Consider the following 21,366-nt stretch of genomic DNA (forward strand, 5'->3'; position numbering starts at 1 on the left):
ATGAGTGGGCATCGTTCTAACGGCGCTGTCCAGTTTGAATGTGGCTCCTGGGAGAACCATTCGTACAAGGACAAAGAAAAGCACAGGGAACACAAGAAGCCCAGGGACCACAAGAAAAGAAAGGAACGGAAGGAACAGGATAAGTCTGCCAAGCACAAGGACTCGTCTGGCAAAAAGCACAGGGACAAGGACAAGATAAAGCACAGACACGGCAGCAAGGATAAGCACAAGCACAGAGAGAAGAAGAGGGACGACAAGGAGAAGCCCGAAGGGCTTCAAGTCCTTGTCAAAGAGGTGAAGTATGAGCCTGATAGTGAACACCTCACCGTGCCTAAACACAAGCATACTCTGAAAATGGAAGGGAACGACTACAATAGCTCTGATTCCAAGCTCAAGAAAATAAAGACCGAACATGATGAAAAGATTTCCAGGAAAAGGAAGCAAGACGACTGCAAGGAAGTCGTCAAGGCCAAGAAGGCAAAAGACCAAAACGGGGAAGACTCTGATGGAAATAAGAAAGCGACCAAGGAGCCAGAAGACACGTACAAGTGGTGGAAGGAGAAGAGGTACACTGATGGCACCAAGTGGACCACTCTGCAGCACAAAGGACCCGTGTTTGACCCCGAATACGAACCACTTCCCAACCATGTCAAGTTTTACTACAATGGGGAGCACATGAAGCTTAGCCCGGGAGCTGAGGAAGTGGCCACCTTCTTTGCAAAACTGCTGGACCACGATTACGTAAAAAATGATATCTTCCGGAAAAACTTCTTCAACGACTGGCAGAAGGATATGACGGAGGAGGAGAAGGCTAAAATCAAAGACCTGGCCAACTGTGACTTCAGAGAGATCAGCGACTACTTCAAGGCTCAAACGGAGGCCAGGAGGGCATTGTCGAGGGAAGAGAAACAGAAAACCAAGGATGAGAATGAGCGCCTCCTGCAGGAGTATGGCTTCTGTATCATGGACAAGCAGAAGGAGCGCATTGCTAACTTCCGCACTGAGCCGCCTGGTCTTTTCCGGGGCAGAGGAGATCACCCCAAGATGGGCATGCTGAAGCGTAGGATAAAACCCGAGGACTGTACCATTAACTGCAGCAAAGACTCCAAGTGGCCCAAGCCTCCTCCAGGCAAAGAGTGGAAGGAGGTCCGTCACGACAACAAAGTAACCTGGCTTGTGTCCTGGGCAGATAACATCAAAGGCTCCATGAAGTACATAATGCTGAACTCCAGCTCCAGGGTCAAGGGGGAGAAAGACTGGGAGAAATTTGAGACGGCCCGTAAACTGAAGAAGTGTGTGGACCGTATCAGGGCCCAGTACCGCGACGACTGGAAGTCCAACGAGATGAAGGTCCGACAGAGGGCCGTGGCACTCTACTTCATCGACAAGCTCGCGCTGAGAGCCGGTAACGAGAAAGAAGAAGGAGAAACAGCGGACACTGTGGGCTGCTGCTCCCTCCGAGTGGAACACATCACCCTCCACCAGGAGAAAGACGGAGAACCGTACGTGGTAGAGTTTGACTTCCTCGGTAAAGACTGCATCCGGTACTACAATGCGATCCCTGTGGAAAAGAGAGTATTCAAAAACCTCCGTAGGTTCATGGAGAAGAAGCAGCCCCATGATGACCTGTTTGACCGTGTCACCACCGACATCCTGAACAAGCACCTCCAGGAGCTGATGGACGGTCTGACGGCCAAAGTCTTCCGTACCTACAACGCCTCCATCACCCTGCAGCAGCAGCTCAAAGAGCTCAGCAAGCCCCGGGACAATGTCGATGCCAAGGTCCTGTCGTACAACAGGGCCAACAGAGCAGTAGCCATCCTCTGTAACCATCAAAGGGCGGCGCCCAAGACCTTCGAAGCGTCCATGCAGAGCCTGCAGGCCAAGATCGATGCAAAGAGGGAGCAGCTCTCCGTCGCCAAGAAAGAGGCGAAGAGGGCCAAGGCCGACTTCAAGGAAAAGAAAACCGAACAGTTCAGGAGGACCGCGGAGTCCAAGAAGAAGGCGGTCCTGAGGATAGAGGAGCAGTTGATGAAGCTAGATTTGCAGGCCACCGACCGCGAGGAGAACAAGCAGATCGCTCTGAGCACGTCCAAGCTCAACTACCTGGACCCACGGATCTCTGTGGCCTGGTGTAAGAGCTTCAACGTTCCCATCGAGAAGATCTACAACAAGTCCCAGCGGGACAAGTTTGCCTGTTTTATTGACATGGCAGACGAACACTTTGAATTCTAAGACCCCCCTTTATGAATTCTTGTGAGCTTGTAGATCTGCTGTTATTGCCTGCGATTGACTCATCAGGAGAGAGTCCAAACTAACACCAACAACAACAGTAAAATCTATTTCTGAGATTTGTGAGGTATTAATTTCACCCATGACATTATAGTGAAATGATAAAAAAAAGTATATATTCACCATCTGCAAAAGCTTCCCTATAATACGAATGTTGGGGTTTAAGTGGTAAAGGTTGAAACAGTTGATCTTTTTTTTTATTGATCCCCTATCTTTCTTTTCACTACAGTAACATAAATGGACCGTGATGTGCCTATCTATGACTTACTGTATGATTCCATATGTGGGCATAGGTTTCCACTTGATTCAAGTGATATTCACTTCCTTTTATGGCTTGGCTTTAAGTGATAACGTCGTGAATTTACACTTTGTTTCTCGACACATTTTTTTTAATGGCCGTGTACGGCCAGTGATTCAAGGGCTGGGACCAGGCTCTAATCTGTGCCAATCTGAGCCCCATTGACTTCCATTGTGTAATAAAGTAAATGTAAACATTTCAAAACGTATAGACGGGAATCTAATCTTAACCCAACACTGGATTGGTCCAGTGGTGTGTCAGATTAGCCGTGGACCGACAGTCTCATTGACTTCCACTATTAAAAAGAAAATCACACTTGTGTGAAGTGACGCCCACTGTGGCTGCCACATGATGTCAGTAAAGGTCTGTAGACTTGCCACATGACGTCATGTCATGTCTGAAAGCCAGACGTGCCTCTTAATCCATAGACTTGGCTTCCACATGATGTCACGTGGGTGCTTTTTGTGTCCAGCTTTTAGTGTGTGCATGTGCACAAACGTTGTCCTACACAAACATTAAATTGCCATTGACATTGAATAGACAATTTTACACCATAGTGTGAATATTACGTCATGCTGATGTACGATGATAAGAGCGCCCCTCACTTCACACGGTTGTGAAGGAGAAATTAGGTCATATGTGCCTCAAATATGATGTACAATTTGTGGCAACACAAACATTAAATGCTATTGACAATGAAATTAAGGGAAAATGTACGTCATATGTAGACGAGCAAATCGGCTAACCAATCACACAAATTCAGTTGTTCACGAGATGTTGTATGATGAAGAGCTCCCCTCACTTCACACGGGTGTGATTTTTTTTGAGGGGTGCTATAGCTTTTAGTGTGTGTGCACAAACTTTGTCCTACACAAACATTAAAATGCCATTGACAATGAATGGACAATTTTGGATGTTTGTGTAAACACAAACATTTCGTAACACAATGATGACGAAGGTGAAGACGCAAATTGTGATTGGCCGGAAGGAGTATGATGATGTATGATGATGTACAGTACGATGATAAGAGCGCCCCTCACTTCACACGGGTGGGATTCTTTTCCAAACACTTTTATCCATAGATTTTGCTTCCACATGACAATTTGTTAAAGCCAGATGTTGGAGGGGCTTGCACCCCACCCTCAAAAAGTGGATATTATGCAAACCATAAGATGTTTTAACGTGACCGGCCACTGGCCTAGTGTTTAACAAGATAGGTTCTAATAAGGGTTGTTATACCACATACCGTGATGTCAGCTCACTCTAGCCAATCAGTCCGAAGATGAAGGTGATGCACCAAATTTGGGGATATAAATAAATGTGTCAGCGAGGGCCACTGGCCCATAGTTATGTGTTCGCTGGTGTTCAATGACCTCCAGCAACATCGATACCCCTGAAATTCCCACTGAACATGTCCAAGAAGCACATGTTCAGTCATGTCTTAAATGACCCAGTGCACAATGACACCAACGCAGCAACCGCCGGACGTGCCACGGCGTCATCGGCACCGCACCGGGTCGATCCGCTGAGAAAGAACAGGCCGCCGTTCCCGTGGTTCGGCATGGATATCGGCGGCACGCTGGTGAAGCTGGTCTACTTCGAGCCGAAGGACATCACGGCGGAGGAGGAGCAGGAGGAGGTGGAGAGCCTGAAGAGCATCCGGCGGTACCTGACCTCCAACACGGCCTACGGCACCACGGGCATCAGGGACGTGCACCTGGAGCTGCAGGACCTGACCATGTGCGGCCGGACGGGGAACCTGCACTTCATCCGCTTCCCCACGCACGACCTCCCGGCCTTCCTCCAGATGGGCAGGGACAAACACTTCTCCGGCCTGCACACCACGCTCTGCGCCACCGGCGGTGGGGCACACAAGTTCGAGGCCGACTTCCGCAAAATGGTCGACCTGCAACTGCGCAAGTTTGACGAGCTGGACTGTCTCGTCAGGGGGGTGCTGTACATCGACTCGGTGATGTCCAGCCGCTCGTCGGAGTGTTTCTACTTTGAGACACCGACAGAAAAGGAGCGCTCCGTCCAGAGGCCCTTCTCGCTTGAGAACCCTTTTCCTCTGCTGCTGGTCAATATAGGGTCCGGGGTCAGCATCATGGCCGTCTACTCTGAAACCGACTACAAGCGGATCACCGGGAGCAGCCTAGGTGGTGGGACCTTCCTGGGTCTGTGTAGCCTGCTGACCGGATGCTCCAGCTTCGAAGAGGCCCTGGGGATGGCCTCTCAGGGCGAGAGCAACTCCGTGGACAAGCTGGTGCGGGACATCTATGGCGGTGACTACGAGAGGTTCGGACTGCCAGGCTGGATCGTGGCCTCCAGCTTCGGCAACATGATGTTCAAGGACAAGCGAGAGTCGGTGTCAAAAGAAGACCTGGCCCGGGCCACGCTGGTCACCATCACCAACAACATCGGGTCCATCTCCCAGATGTGTGCTCTCAACGAGAACATGGAGAGGGTGGTGTTCGTGGGCAACTTCCTTCGGGAGAACACCCTTTCCATGAAGATCCTGGCCTACTCCATGGACTATTGGTCCCAGGGACAGCTAAAAGCTCTCTTCCTGAAGCACCAGGGCTACTTCGGAGCAGTCGGGGCTTTGCTTGAGCTGTTCAATTCCTCTTCTGCGGAGCACAAGAATGAAGACGTAAAGAACGAGACTTGATCTCCCCAGACTAAGGAGCTGCCAAGTTCTTCCGTATACGGTATCTGTTTTTTTCCTTTTCCTTTTTTTTTCTGGTGCCCAAGAGACAACCAACCACAATCAACAATCTTGCTTAGAGGAAGGGTTTAGTGGCTGTGACATGCCGAGAATAAATAGTCATCTCCATATTTTCACACACGCGCACACATGTTTTTCAGGCATGTTAACGGAAAATACTGACTAGTTGGCCATGCCCCTTCCGTCTGCACTTGGGGGGACGAAGGCCCCGGGAGGCCTGCGACGCCCTCTTAGCTTGGGGTTGCATATTGTCTCCATTTTTGAAACTTTTGGAATGTTTTTGACAAATGATCAACCATTTTATACACACACACACACACACGTGTGTGTGTATATATATATATACATAAATGTTAATTCTGTGCTTAAAAATAATAGGTCTACAGTGTGTCAGCATCTAGATTCTATGACACGCTGTTGGACTTACGAGGCACGGCCACACGGTAGGCCTACATATTGTGCAACATGTTTAAACATTTTTGGACTACGTCCCAACAGGACAGCTTACCTAAAGTAGCTGCATTACTTTACTACTGTAAAGTAGTTAATGTATAGCATTCACAATCATTTTAGCCACTTTATCCATTTATTCGTTATTTGTGCGCGTTAGAAATGTTTTGAATAATGTATAATTTCTTAACACAAATCTCTTGTGGGGGTCTGGCAGTTAAACATCTACTGATGCATGAACTTGGACAAATCACCAGTGTTGTAAACACTAAACGGTAAACCTGGGATCATTGGGTGTTTCTGGGTCTTACAACAGGTGACCCGGCCAAGGTTGATCAGACCCCGACATGTGTCCAAGTACAAAACCTTTTCAGATGGGGTTCTGTGACTAATCATACATCAGCTTGGGGGTGGTTGGCACGAAAGGTTAGAGAACCACCGTTTGTATGAAAAAGAAATGTCACCAACTTTCAAGACATTTTTTTTAATTATTATAATTCCCTTCACTGAAACATATGGGCCAGTTGGTCTAATGACAAGTCACACAATGACATAAGATGACGTGATGAGAGGAAAAAAGGCAATTTGATATGACAAATTATCAAAATGAAAAGGGGTACAAGAGTACAACAGAACCTCTCATTTTAACATATCAATTGGATTGTTCAGATGAACTGAGAGAGTAGGCCCAGTTTGTACATTGTTTGCCAACTTCCCGGTCAACATGTGAAACATCCATCAAATGGGATTGCAGCAATTTATAGCTAATCCCCAAAACGTCATAAATGGCTCAAAAGCAGTACTGTACTATTTATTCTCAAATGAGTTGAAATGACATCTCGTTTCTTCATTTTGCGACTGCCATGATGAAATAAACAGATTGAAAACATTGCAGAAATGCCACCCAACTAATCTAACGGAATATTCCTATACCAGTATATTAGTTTCACTATATGAATAGCCACAAAGAACTTATTAAAGGAGAAAATATTTATCACTATTTGGATTTTCAATTATCTGGAAGAACTACAGTATATGACAACATGAGACTAAAATCTCAACTCCCCACAAATGCCCGTAGTGCTGAAAACAGTTAGACCTTCATTTTGACATGACTAAACCAGCAACAACTCAAAGTCAACGGTAATACAAAAAGAAAAATACTGGATTATTAAATGCATGTTCAACACATGACCTTGATGCAACCAAGAATGTGTTTCATGCACAAAACAATACAAAACACAAGAGAAAATCAAGTCAAAGAATCACTTAAAACAAGCACTCTTTTCTGCATCCGGGAAGCAGGAAAGGACAAAATAGAGAATCTTGAAAAGGAACAGAACATTCACACCAGTGGGACTGGAAACATACTGGAATAAATAAACGTCACTCCCTGAACCAAGAGAACATGAATAATGCACAAACTTACAGTGAAAAGTCAAAGGAATGAACAAAGCTCACAATCGCCACTTGCAATGATGCTGCAAATTGACTTATTACTGCCAAAATACTCATTCAATATTTGCATATGGAGACCAACTGTTAAGTATAGGTTTAGAGGACAGAAGAGCCATGTTTCTCTTTTGATACGTTGCTGCACACCGAAAGTAGCAGATCTACAAGTTTAGAGCTGGTCACATACGGTTTGTGGAAAAGGCTATGCTCAAAATGCAAGTATTGATACAAGGGAGGAGCTATTACATCAGTGGTTCTCAGGAGTTCCTTGAGGGGGTTCCAAATGGACACCTATGGGTCCATTTGTACTCTCATAGTGAGGTCATGCCTGCTGCTGCCCCCCCCCCCCCCCCTCAAAAAAAAGAAGCCATCTCAGTTGATGACATGATCTAATCAAGGACAGGACAGATCATTCTAATCAAGGACATTGAGCAGACTAATCACATTACAGTGTGACCATATCAACATAGTTTCCCCCGGTTGATTATCATCTTGTGTTGAAACAACCTTTTTATTCTAGTTCAACTTGTAGATCTGTCATTTTCAGTGCACAACGCTGGAGTGCAATCCAAGTATAATTCGGGCAAAAAGCAGCAGCTACTTAAGGTGATAAATTGTTGGGCTAGTAGTAGTGTGATTGTGTGGTGTTGGTTGGACTGTTGTGTCGGGTGGGGAACGTGTAGGTTCTGCTCTGGTTCTACCCTCATCCCTCCAATTCAAAGCCCATGCCCACTTTGTGTCCACCAGCGTTGAAGTTCTTCCCATCGATCAGGGCTGAGAGGGTGACCTTGACACCTAGAAAAGACGAGGGGAGAAAAGTGAATCACTTTCAGCACAAACTTAGGCCTCTTTTAGACGGCGACCATCTCCATATAACACGTCAAAGTCCCGTTGCGTTCTCATTTTTTTGGACCATTTACACGAGAACGCACACTTGAATGAACACGCTACAAAGTGCATGCATATATATGCCAGGTCGATAGGTGGCGATAACGGGCTGCCAAATAGACCAGTCACCCACGTACAAGAAGAAGAACCCCTTCACACAAGCCTGCGCAACACGGCTCCGTCTTTCTGGCAAATCTAGAACTTCCTGTTTGAGAGCTAGCAAATTTAAGACATTCGGTTGCTTTCAAAATAAAAGTATTGTTAATTAAATAATTATTACATTACATTACTAGTATTATTATTACATTACAGTTATTGTAAAGACACACATTATATTTCTGTGTAAAAATAAATAATTAAATAACACAGAAACATAATGTGTGTCTTATAGCATCATTTAAATGCTTAATTTCTAGTTTTAATGTGCAAATAATTTATTTTAAATACTCTAGAGGGTACTCTTATTTTGAAGAGATCGTCTTAAATTTGCTGGCTTAGATTTGCCAAAAAAACTGTGCCGCGCAACACTGCTCCTGTCAGAGCATGCAGGCAAAGCGCACCACGGGATGGTTATATATTTTATAATACATTAGGCTACATAAACGCTGCTGCCGCCTATTACAAGGATTTTTATTTACATCATGGTTTTACATTCACCATCATGCATGTAATAAACATATGCGCTGTGAGCCAACGTGAGCCATGGTGTCATAAGTTTTGCGGATTCACCGTTTTGCCTGTTTACACGGAGAAGGGATAAAACGGCGTTCTCAAAGATTTCCACTGTGGAAGGTGGTTTCACTTTGTTGCGTTTTCACCTCCTGAGAACACGGTTCTCGTCTAAATGACAGCAGCAAACGATACTTTATTTTGACGTTTTATATGAACACCATCCTCGTGTAAATAGCACCTTAGAATAATTCTCAAAAGTTTGCTTGGTGTAACAGACATAACACGTGATATAATCATATTTTACAGAAATACAGTATACTGTATTATGAATTCTAGTGCAACTCACTGTATTATTAGTCATTGTGCCAAAATCTTTTTTTGGGGGGGGGGGGGGGGGGGGGTCTCTCTAAATACTTTGTTTCTTTAAATTTCTCGTTTTGTGTCAGTTTCTTACCTTTTTGAAAACTTTTATACTGACCAGTGTGCAAACTCAAAAAGTTCCATCTGAAGAGACCGTGTATAGACCCTAGGGTTTTTTGTGGTCAGACAATATAAATATGAGGCCAAAATTCCAAGCCAGAGCCTTTGAAATGGAGTTGCAACACTCCTGCAATGTGATCACTAGGTTCATATATTGCACCCATAATGAGGATTCAATGTCTAAAACTATACACTTACAGTAGCATTCTACGAACTAAAGAAATAATACAAAAATAACAAACAATTATTTGTATATGTCTTAGCCTTTATGCTTTTTTGGCATTTACCATTTTGAAAAACATCTTATAATAGACTTATCGACACATTGTGAGCTATTTGAAGTACTTAAAATAGACAAAACGTGTGTCATTTGTAATGCTCTCCATGCAGGTGTGAACTGTATGTGTGATGAGCGTAACCCTACCTGCCCTCAGGCTCTGGGTGTAGCCGATTCCAACCAGACTGGCATTGTTCACTTTGGCCTGAAAACGGACAAACAGTCATAAACCCAATAGTTGGACAAACAATTTTGGGGTCCCCAGCAAAAGTAGTTAATATTGCATCACCATAATAATAATTAAAAAATGAATGATCTGGATTTTGTTTTCTTCTGGGGATCCCCGGCACAAACATTTTTCAGATGGGTGGTCCGTGGCCAAATACATATCAAATTGGTCCTTGACATGAACCACTGACCTAATGCTCATCAAACTGAGGGGTCACTGGAATGACAGAGGCTGAGAACCACTGAACTTACAGACAGAGAAGCGTCGTTGTCCAGCTTGTATTTGCCGGCGATGCCGAAGCGAGTGTTGTTGCTGCCGGCCGTCCAGGCCAGAGTGACCGCAGTCTCCAGCTGATCGTTCACCTTCTGATAGATGGAGCCACCAAACTCTGTCCCATCATTTCTGAAACGATGACATTGCAGTCATTTAGCAGACGCTCTTAATCCAGAGAGATTGACAGTAAGCAAGGTAAACGCATGGTAATGCATAGACAGGGCCAGTGTAGGCTTAGGTGCTGCAGCACAGGGCACCAAACGGCAGGGAGAAAGCAAAAGAAAACAATCGCAGAAGCAGCGCCAAGAATTAGATGCAAAGGCTGCTGAAGGAGTGCTAAAACGTGCCAGTCAATCGAGAATTCTCCCAGCTCTGCACCCGCCACCCCCTGCATGGTCTTCAAGGCTAGGGCAAGTGCTACAGCAGGGTTCCCCAATACATTTCCCTCAAGGGCCATATTTTGACTAGGGTACCATGCTGGAGGCCGAGTCCGCACGCGCGAGGTAGAGATGAGTCGGTCATGAACGAATCAAAAGAACTAGTTCTTTTTGGTGAACGAAACCGATCCGGTCACTTCCGTGAACGATCCGTTCAAAATACAAATGACGGGGACTCAGGGAGTCGCCCGGCTGCTCTTCTCATTCAGTGCGAGGCTGCGAGCCGGAGCCTGGAGGGCGGGGTGCATGCTCTCCGTCTCCAGGGCTCCCACAGCGCACAACAGTTGCAGAGGAGAAGTACGCTACGACCGAAATGCATATTTCGTTCAAAGTGGGTCGGATCGGTCATACTGGTACATTGACCGAGCTAGGAGACCGAAAGACCGAAATTTTTCGTTCTTCGTTCAAAGTTTCGTTCTTCGTTCAAAGTGGGTCGGATCGGTCATACTGGTACATTGACCGAGGAGACCGAAAGTTTCGTTCTTCGTTCAAAGTGCTGTAACAGTATAACCGACCGGGAGAAGGGGGTGGTGACTGAACGAAGTGCTGTAAACTAACTGAAGTGTGTACGAATGACTGACTTGGGTCTGACATTGTCTAGCATTGGAAACCCATATGTTTTTATTTCGCGGAAGGAAAGACCGACGAGTCTAAATAATAATGCATGACTGACTGACTGAATGACTGATTGTATTTGTAGCCCTCTGGCTACAAATACTACTTGCAAGTGCAACAAACGTCATGATGATTAACGTAGAAACATTAAACTTTGATTGATTGATTGAAATATGTATTAACAGTTTGCAGAATTACTTGTTTACAAGAGGGTCCACGGTGGACTTATTCATGCTCCCCCGTGACGTCATGTGGCAGCCAAGTCTGTGGACTTTTAATGCTTGCTTTATTCATGCTCCCCCGTGACGTCATGTGGCAGCCAAGTCTGTGGACTTTTAATGCTTGCTTTATTCATGCTCCCCCGTGATGTCATGTCAGCAGCCAAGTCTGTGGACTTTTAATGCTTGCTTTATTCATGCTCCCCTGTGATGTCATGGCAGCAGCCAAGTCTGTGGACTTTTAATGCTTGCTTTATTCATGCTCCCCTGTGATGTCATGGCAGCAGCCAAGTCTGTGGACTTTTAATGCTTGCTTTATTCATGCTCCCCTGTGATGTCATGTCAGCAGCCAAGTCTGTGGACTTTTAATGCTTGCTTTATTGATTGTCACTCTTTGATGAATTGAACAGAGAATCACAAGAGTGACAATCAAACAATAAAAGTGACTGGTTATTAAATTTGCTCTCTTCTGTTTAAATGTACTACTATTATGGTGATATTATAATATTATGGTGAAATTATACTATTATGGTGAAATTATATCAATGGAAAATAAACAGGCTAATACATACCAATAAATATATATAGTATTTAATGCTATAAAAACATGAAAATAGATTAGGCTCCTTCTTTATACTAATAGCATTAATAGCATACAATTCATATTACCATAATTGGTTAGTATAGATTAAATATAGGAGGGGCAGGGCTCAATAACCACCATGGAAACTAAAGGGATGGAGGGTAGAGGAATGGAGTTAATCAATGATATTTTATTTGTGCATATAAATTATATATTTCCCCTCAAATATCTTAGTTTTACCAACATTGTTAATGTGAAATAGTTTCTATATGCTTATTTATTTAAATTGTGATAATTGCTATAGGTATTGGAGCTCTGGTGGTCCCAGACAGACAGGGGACGTAAAGAGGAAATTATGCCCGGGTAGAATGACTGGGGGAGACTGGGAGGAGTGACTGGTGTTGACATCGCGGATCATCTGACTCTGCCAAAACGTAACAGTTACCCTCCAAAAAAACACCTCCATTCAGTTTCATTGTAACTGAGATTTTCGACAGTGCTACTCTGCTACTACCATAGACCGCAGGGGAAAAAATGGCTACTCTCAGCCACACAAGAGGAGATTAGACCCCATCCCTCCCAGAGAAAATCCCATAGCCTGGAAGGACGATCGGCCTGGCTCGGCTAATGATATTGATTGAACGACTCGTTCGAGTGACTGGTGGGTCCGTGCCATAGAGTATGGTCCGTGCGGGAGATCCTATAGTTTACAGGACCGAAATGAACGAATCATTTTAGTGAACGAACGAACGACCGATCCGTTCACTGAAAAGAACGAAAGTTCCCACCACTAGCGCGAGGTCTTGCCCTGAAAATTGTAATAGTGGTTTGTTGATTACGTTTGACGAAGTAATGGTTCTTTTCTTTTGAGGCATTTAAAAGTCCTTAAATGGACACATCTGGCGACGAGAACCACTGGTTTAACCCATTAAGGACTGGAACGAATTTGTGAATATATATTCTTTCACAGCTTAGGTTTTTAAGTCAAATATTATGAAAAGTGTGGGAACCACTGGGTGAAAGTGCTTACACGCTGGCATGCAGTTGGAAGTCGTCGGCCCTGTATCCCAGGGAGAAGTTGTTCTGCGCCAGCTTAGACTTGGCGGTGTCGAAGGACATCTGGTAGCCCGCCAGCCAGCCCTCCAAGCCCAGCACCGCAGCGGCGTGCACGATGGGACCCTCGAAGTCGATGTCACAGCCCATGTTCACGTAGTCGCGCTTGTAGGCAGTCTTCAGCTTGCCACTCTTCTTACTGACAAAGAGACCAGGGCAGTGGTTATTTCATGAATTAAAGCAAAAAATGGAATGACTGAAAATGTTGCATGGCCAAGTCCTAAATGTGCGATTTGTGAAACGTATCTGTTAATTACAAATTGCTTTAGATTACAAATGACTTTAGATTATTCACCCTGTGTTTGGTACAAATGAGGTATCCACTGCAACCTTCAATCCTTGAGTCAGCTGTGGGCGAAGAAAGAAAGCGTCAACAATAAACAAACCTTTAAATACCTCAACATTGTATAATGTGAATAACTCACAGTACAACGTTTAAGGCAATATATCTAAGAAATTAAGAACCCTTCCCATAGGTTGGTGCATGAATAAAATATTTTCCCAATTATAAACACGCATAAACCAACCAGGAGAAGAAATCACAGATTGAGGCTTTAACCTTTGCAGTTATTAAATATTCGAGACCATTGGGGTTATATGGAAGATTGTTCTGAACATATTGCTACTAAAAACTTTAAATGCTCTAATCTTAAAACAACTCAAAACAGCCGGTCTAAGACCGGCTCTCTTTTCTGCACAACCCACTTCCATAGAAAACATGCATGGTTTTTATAGTCCAGAAATGAGTGAAATCAGTCGTGGTGACTGAGAACTTTAAATCCATGCATGCACTGAATAGGCAACAGAAAATCTAATCCGCAATTTTCAGTGACTTTAAACTCAATCTCTGAATGCCCAAATCCATTTATCAAATTCTACAATACTTGTGGTGACATATGAGACTAAAAATTATAGTAAACACACACACACACACACACACACACACACACCTGGTCCTCCACAGTGACCTCTGCAGCCAGTGTGTTGTCAGTGTTCCACTTGTGGTTGAAGGTGAGGCCCAGGTCTGTCATCTTGTACTTGGTCTCTATGCTCCCTGCAGCCTTCCCTGTGTCCGTGTTACTGGAGCCTGACGTGTTGAACTCCTGACAGAGGGTGCCAGAGAGTCACATCATGAGGGACACTGGTGGACCAGTTGTAGACCCCTGGTTCACAAACGTTTTAGCTCGAGACCAAAAGGAGAATTTGATGTCTCCCAGGGAACTCCAACTAGTGAAAACAGCCAATCTACAAGCTCTCAACATGTCACATTGCGAGCTTGTAGAATGGCTATTGTCACTAATACTAAAACAAAATAAACAGATTGTCATGTCTGAAAAGTTATATTTTTCTTTTCATTCATTAATATTTTTGAATTAAAAAGAAAAATGTAGGAAATTAAACTGTAAAATGGGTCCCGACGCAGTGTGGGTTTATTATAGACCATTATATTCAGGGTTAGTTTTGCTGAGGGGGGGGGGGGACAACACCACTACATGTTCCAAAAGTTAACGGTCTGATACGTTTCAAATTTCAGTTTGATAATATCAAACCATTTCAATTTAACAATTTCGTTTTAAAGTGCATAAAGCACAATTATTCTTTATTTAAAAATCACACCGTGTGAAGTGAGGAGCGCTCTTATCACACATCTGGCCAATCACAATTTGCGTCCTCACTCAAAGCTGGACATACTATCATAGGAGGGGCTAGCAGGGACACACCTTGTCAGCTTGTGAGCAATGAGCATACATGTAGATCAGCTACATTTAGCCATTTGTTCTGCTACAAAATATATAGGGTTTAATTGGTGGAAAATATCCACCGTTTTTACAAATCATCATTCGAAAGAAAAAGCTACACACTAAGAGAGGGAGTGTACACGTTGTTAGAAGTGGCGAGGCTGTTGGGAAAAGGCATTCAATAGTAGTGTTAGTTAAAAAGGAAGAAGATTACATTTAGTATTAATGAGCAAACTTGTGAACAGAAGTGATTATTGAATGAACATGAGGTGAAACAACGTTAAGCAGACAAAAATCAGACAATGATACATGCAACATTGTACATATCTGGACAGCAAGACAACCGTGAACATAAAATTGCATACAGAAAGCATATGATTTTTATGAGTAGACAACCGATACTGCAGTTTAACACAGATGTAAAATAATAAGGGTTAATTGCCTTAGTCGTTCAACCTTCTCAGGCCACGAGATGCCAAAATAATTCATATTTTAAGTCATTTTAACTGGGGAGTGGAGACCCCCCCCGTCCCCAAAATAGTCACACTAACTCTGGACCCCCCCCCCCAAATAATCTAATTTTAAATTAAGACCTGCCAAAATAATTAGATTTTAACTGAGACCTCCCCCCAAAATAATCTAATTTTAACCGAGGACCGGCCAAAATAGTCACATTTTAACTGGGGACCCCCCCACCCAGACAAGCACTTGGTTGAGGCATTACATTTTGTTTGACTTGGTTCTACAGATTTTGTATGTTATAATAGTGTATTTTAGAAATGTGCAGATACCCTGTATACACTTACTGTTATTAATGTTGGTTTGTTTACTGTTGAGTGAGAAAAGAAAAGAAAAAGCGTTTGACATAAAGCCAATCATCTGGGGACATCCCGATTCCCCACCCCCAATTTGAGAACCACTGTAGTAGAACATTGTTTTATAAATGGGGGTATACCCCTAGTGGTATGCAGAGATACTACAATGTATGTGAGAGAAAGAGGGAAAAATGTAGTTGACCATTGTGTTTAATGATAACAGTATTTGCCTAGTTATCAACTCATTATCTACTGCAAATACCCAGAGCAAGCATACAGTACAGTCGTCTCTATTTTAGATTGTATAGAAGTAATTTCTCAGAAATGTAAACTGTTCAGACAAAAGTAGTATGTGCAATCGACGGTCCTGACCCAGAACCGTTTCCATCCAAGAGTTTCATAATATTATTTCATTAAAACGTGTTTGATAACCTTTTAGAAAAGAAAAAGTTTGAAATTATGAATAAGAATCACCCCGTTCAATAGTATTTCTAACACAGCTAAAACGAATTATTTACCGGTACATTAAAATAGACATAATTGCGCTTTTCCACTTTTTTCCCACCACCTAAGTGAACATCGTGCAAAAACATCTACAAGCTCTAAATGTGTTGCATTGAGACACGTTGTGAGCTTGTAGATTGGATTATTTTCACTGAATATGTTTGGTTTATTGAGACAAAGGGGTTTAAGTGGTTAAAAATTATTAGAATGAGTTTTGTTTTTTAAACAAAAAAAAGCATGCATGACAAATAGAAATACATTATAACAATTGGTAACTTCACAAAAAAATTAAGAAAAATAATGAAATTGTGTGGTGGTGAGTGGTGACCATGTGAAGGGAAGAATGCAACATAGCGTGGGTAGAAGTAAATAAAGAAATAAAACATCCGTTTCACGTTCCACAAGCACAAATGAACGGCTTTAGGTACCAGGGCTTACCATCTATGTACATGAGAGTGAGAGAGGTCCGGGGCAAGAGGAGTCAGCAACATGGAGACAGAGCTGGGGTTAGCAGGAGCAGTAGAGAGACACGCATTCTCTAGGATTCAATTCAATTCAAGCCGAGCAGAAAAGCATTACAACCGCCTGTGGCAACCTGCAAATCTTTATGGTCAACCAGTAAAAGTTACAGCAAGGACTGGGGTACATAGTTGAATACAAGAACGCTCGCACCGGGTCAAATCCAGCAACCTCGGAATGGTCGCCACTGCCACCACGTATTCCTAAACATAACCTTAGTAAAGATATGCCTCATAAACTTTAACTCAGTAAAACTCAGTAAAACTACCGGTATGCCTAAATCCAACCTTAATCCTAAACGTAACCTTACCTCAGTAAAACTATGACTAATTACTTAACCTTATTCCTAACCTTAACCAGAGTAAAACTATGCCTAAATCTAACCTCATTCCTAAACGTAACCTTACCTCAGTAAAACTATGCCTAAATGTAATCTTATTCCTAACCTTAACCTGAGTAAAACGGATAAGCTCAAACATAGCTCTGCTATATTGTGGATGATTGTGTGACACTGTAGTATGATCAAGTAGGAGCATTACTTATAAAAAGTTAAAATATGGAGACAAGAGGTTTCTTCCCGGCAGCAATGTAGAGATAAGGCCAGACCAGGATCCTTCCTTGTCTGGCCTTATCTAGACACACAGATGGAGAGCAGGGTACACCAGGTGAATGAAAAACAGGGACAAGTTTCCTCACCACTCCATTTTGTGATTTTGTCTTCAGGTCCAGCTTCAGAACACCAAACCCTGATGAAAGAAGATACAGTTAGGCCTGTCACAATTATTGCATAATCACAGCATATCAATAGAAGAGCCGGGAGACAAAATACAACCACCCCAATTGTATCACTTATATTGTATTAACATACTCTACCATACAGATGTACTAGTATCTGTATGGTATAAAAACGATGTTTCAATTATTTTCAGGCAATTAATTGAAGTCTTAAACTGAATTGGAACAGAGGTGCTACAGTACTATGAACTGTTAAGATACTTTTATTGCTGCTGCTAAGGAACTGAAGAACAGATAAAGTGAACGCTTGGAAGTACCGATAGGAGGCGAAGCCTAAATCTAATTAAAAAGATAAATACATTAGCACTAGAATGATTGACCACTGCACATCATGAGACAGTCCAGTGCTTCTCACACATACTGTAGGACAAGGGCCTTCAACAGGGTGTCCGGGACCCCAAAGGGGTCCTCAGTTACTACCAAATATTTGTGAGATACTCTTCTTCCCCCCCATCCTTACATCCCTATTCTGACAGGAACATTTGATTAGGTGTTTATAGCTGTGGTTCAAATACCCACCATAGCCTTTGTTGAATATGTCCTTGGCAGACTTGCCCAGGTCAGCGTATGAAGGAGGGACAGCCATTATGCTAAGAGAGGACATAAGAAAGACAGAAGGTCATGAGACCGTTTCATAGCACAAGTAGGGTTTAGTTGGGATCCGGAAACTGGGGAATCAGACATTGAGAAAACAGAATCGGTTCTGTCACATTTGGAACCATTTCCAGAACCAGGTTTAAACACACCATCAGAGCTGGTATGTGGAACTTCTCGTCTGCTATACAATTAAAATACCAGTGGCTCTTAAATTTCACAGACCATAAGAACCATTTGTACACAAGAGTTACAAGACCAGCAAAGGGTACATTTGGAACCTCCTATAGGAATTGTTAAAAGAAACCATTAACCCATTTTGGGGTGGGAACACCTTTTGGTGTTAGCATTATGTTATGCTTTAGCTATTGAAAAATAGCAGATCTACAGGTTTTTTAATCGAAGACTGACAGAAACATAGCTTTTTCAGAAAACTGTCAGGATGTAGAAGACATTTTTAGAATCTGATCCCAGGTCAAAATGGGTTAAGGAATCGTTATCGTTAAAATCCTAAAGTATCCCAACACGCCTCTCTTCATCTCTCCAGAAGTCTCACACAAAATTAGCTAATCGAGTCAAAAAGCAAATTCAGTAGCCATTTCAACCACCTGTGGACTGTCCTATAGCCTAGAAGAAATGTTTTAACCTGCACTTATAAACCCCCATACATTGTTGAGCAGTCTATATACTACTGTAGGTGTCTTTTCTGTCCCCGCTGCCATCCTTAGATCTCCATATATGGAGCTCACCTGTTCTGACATTCCATATCCTCATCAAACCCTGTACACTAGTGATGCGCGGGCAGGCTTTTTTTCATAACCCGCCCATCCCGTCCCGCCACAGGAGCCAGCCCGCACCAACCTCCCCCGCAAAACAATATATTAATCAACGACTAGCCCGCCCGGCAGACCGCAAACATAAAAAGTAGAATAACGACCGACTTTTCACCCAGCATATTTAGTCCATTCAATTGCAATTGCTTTCGAGAGAGAGGGGAGGAGGCGCCTTTATTTTTCTTTTACATTTCTACCCAGATTTAGAGGAATATCTATTTTAAACACTACGCAACGACCCAACCAGTCTGCCCTGCAGCCCAAATTAGGCCTACTGGTTATCAAAGTAAAATGAGCAGTTGTTTGCTTTGCTGTTATTAATAATCGCATATGCTTGATTGCCGAGAGAGAGAGGACAGCACAAGTCGTAACAAATGATTTAACATATAAAACGTATACACATACGGCGACACGTTCTGAGCTTGTAGATCTGCTATAATTCTGTGCGTGCGCACTGGCACACGCTCAATTAAGAAAGATTTATTGCAGATGCGCTCATTGCGCTGATGACGGCCACGTTCAGAGCCTCAGAGGGGCGAGCGAGAGGGGATTCTTTCAACATAAAATGCTACATTCCAATATTAATCAGCAGGAGTAGTAGTCGTGGAGACAGGAGAGCAGGTAACGGAATGCTATTTTTCCTCTCTTTTGGGGGGGAGGGGAGGGGCTGACCTGTTCCGACATTCCATATGTTGATCTGACTTCATCAAACCCTGTACACTCAAGACACACTCCATATATGGCCAGTACAGAATTCATTCCATGTTGATCTGACGACCCATTCCAAAGCACCAGCACTCGCCCAGTGGTCTGCTGTCACCCAGGCAGGTGCGTGCACACGCCCTCGCCCTCAGGGCGTCTTATTGGAAATAATACATTTGATAACAGCTTTGTCTATCGGTCTGTCTGTCCGTTGATGGTCAATACTATTAACATGAATAGGTTATTTATTCTGATAAGCACTGCAGCCAGCCTATTATAAGACTAAAAACTAATTTTAAATATTTTTTTGGGTGGTTCCCAGTTCAAATGTGATTATTTGGGTGGTCCTCAGTTCAAATATGATTATTTTGGGTCGTCCTTTGGGTGGTCCCCACTTCAAATAATGATTATCTTGGGGCCTGACATTTAGGCTGACAACATTGAGAACCACTGCACTAGATCTCTCCAGCCTAGGAAAAGACGAATTAAGTGGATTAACATATCATACCTACCTATAATAAAATGATTGACCAACCCTGCTGGGGCCATGCATGACATGCAGCCATGGATGTGGACAAAAGGACAGAAGGGGGAGGGTTATAGTTGCTTCAATGGGGGCGAGTGAGGGTTGTAATTGTTCATTCAGTTGGTCAGCTAGCTTGGCTTCTTGCAGCAGGTCTTGGCAATTATAGCAGATTGTGAGCAGCATAAACTCGACTGCTCGAGTAAATTGCAGCACCAGCCACAATGACACCCCCCCCCCCCCCCCCCCCTGTATCTGAATCTGAACCTAAAATTCCCAACACAACATGAATTTCCATAAAACAGTTAATATCATGGGATTAACCTGTAGCATTAAAGGATATTATACATCATATTACATAACTTCTTTATTTGCTAGCTAGTATAGCGTGACATCCTTCCTTTAGCTTGGACAGAAGCAAGGGCTAAGCATGATGTTAGTCAAAAAATTACAAGCTAGCATGTCGGTCTAGCGAGCTTTATAACAAGTAATATTGATACAAAATACACTTCAGGTTCATACCAATGCAAATGTTGTTTGGCGAGGAGGAGCCGGGTGCACACAGCCTTGGAGAGAGACACAGAGAGAGGAGAGGAGACAGAGAGAGATGCTGCTGCTGCTGTTAGCACACTGGTTGGTGGTGGTGATGGTAGGGCACAATGAAGGAGACATACGGAGCATGCGCAGTCTGCCTGGTGATTTATAGGCTACTTTAGCCAGAGCCGCAAAAGGGGGAAATCAGCCCTCAACGGCTTCTGACAGAAACATCAGGAAAGGTTGGGGGCTGGGGCGCAAACGTCGGCCCTCAACGGCTTCTGACAGAAATATCCAGAGCCCCACAATTAAAGGATGGTTAGTATTTCGTAGATTTCGATTATTATTACTGAAATTACATTCTTCATAATGAGTGCATTTTGACACCAATACTTAATTTTGTAGGCCTACTTTTACTGAAGTCAGTTTTGAAATCCAGACTTCTACTTGTAACGGAGTAGTTCAACTTCTACATTGCAGTAGCCTAGTCTTAAATTGTCTTCTGCAGTATTAGTCAGCTCAAATGTCCTTCACCACCACCCACCCCCTTTCCCCCTATATGTTTCTTCCCTTTTTAGTTTTTACCTCCTTTATGATGAATTTCTGTTCTGTTCTTTGGCTATTTGTACGTCTCTAAATGTTTTGATGAATGAAACAAGGTGGACCCTCTTGTAAACAAGTGTAATGCTTAATTGGGTCGTCCACTCACAGTTAACAGTCTTTGTATTGAGTTTGTGCTTGAAATGTACTAATGCAATGTAATATAAATAAATAAACGTAATATTGCAAACTGTTAATACATA

The 21,366-nt window shown here is 43.2% G+C and overlaps 3 protein-coding genes across 3 annotated transcripts; 2 read left to right on the forward strand and 1 right to left on the reverse strand.

Annotated features, from left to right (window-relative positions):
- LOC308309703 (DNA topoisomerase I, mitochondrial-like) lies at window positions 1–2,235 on the forward strand (the record flags this gene model as incomplete). The annotated part of the gene is made up of 1 exon (XM_080755620.1): window positions 1–2,235. The coding sequence occupies one exon, from the start codon at window positions 1–3 to the stop codon at window positions 2,233–2,235; it is 2,235 nt and encodes a 744-aa protein (XP_080611746.1).
- A 1,766-nt stretch (window positions 2,236–4,001) lies between these two features.
- LOC308309704 (pantothenate kinase 3-like) lies at window positions 4,002–5,445 on the forward strand (the record flags this gene model as incomplete). Its single annotated transcript, XM_080755621.1, has 1 exon — window positions 4,002–5,445. One exon carries the CDS (start codon window positions 4,002–4,004, stop codon window positions 5,256–5,258), a length of 1,257 nt encoding a protein of 418 aa, XP_080611747.1. The 3' UTR covers window positions 5,259–5,445.
- Window positions 5,446–6,198: 753 nt separating this feature from the next.
- LOC308309928 (non-selective voltage-gated ion channel VDAC2-like) lies at window positions 6,199–20,683 on the reverse strand. Its single transcript, XM_080755909.1, has 9 exons — window positions 20,552–20,683; window positions 17,897–17,967; window positions 17,279–17,328; window positions 13,956–14,108; window positions 13,301–13,353; window positions 12,923–13,144; window positions 10,018–10,168; window positions 9,685–9,742; window positions 6,199–8,015 (listed from the first exon to the last, which is right to left on the reverse strand). Exons 2-9 carry the CDS (start codon window positions 17,961–17,963, stop codon window positions 7,924–7,926), a joined length of 846 nt encoding a protein of 281 aa, XP_080612035.1. The 5' UTR covers window positions 17,964–17,967; window positions 20,552–20,683; the 3' UTR covers window positions 6,199–7,923.
- Window positions 20,684–21,366: the final 683 nt, after the last annotated feature.

The sequence above is a fragment of the Protomyctophum bolini genome, assembly GCF_963924005.1.
Source record: "Protomyctophum bolini genome assembly, chromosome: 22".
Taxonomy (NCBI): domain Eukaryota; kingdom Metazoa; phylum Chordata; class Actinopteri; order Myctophiformes; family Myctophidae; genus Protomyctophum; species Protomyctophum bolini.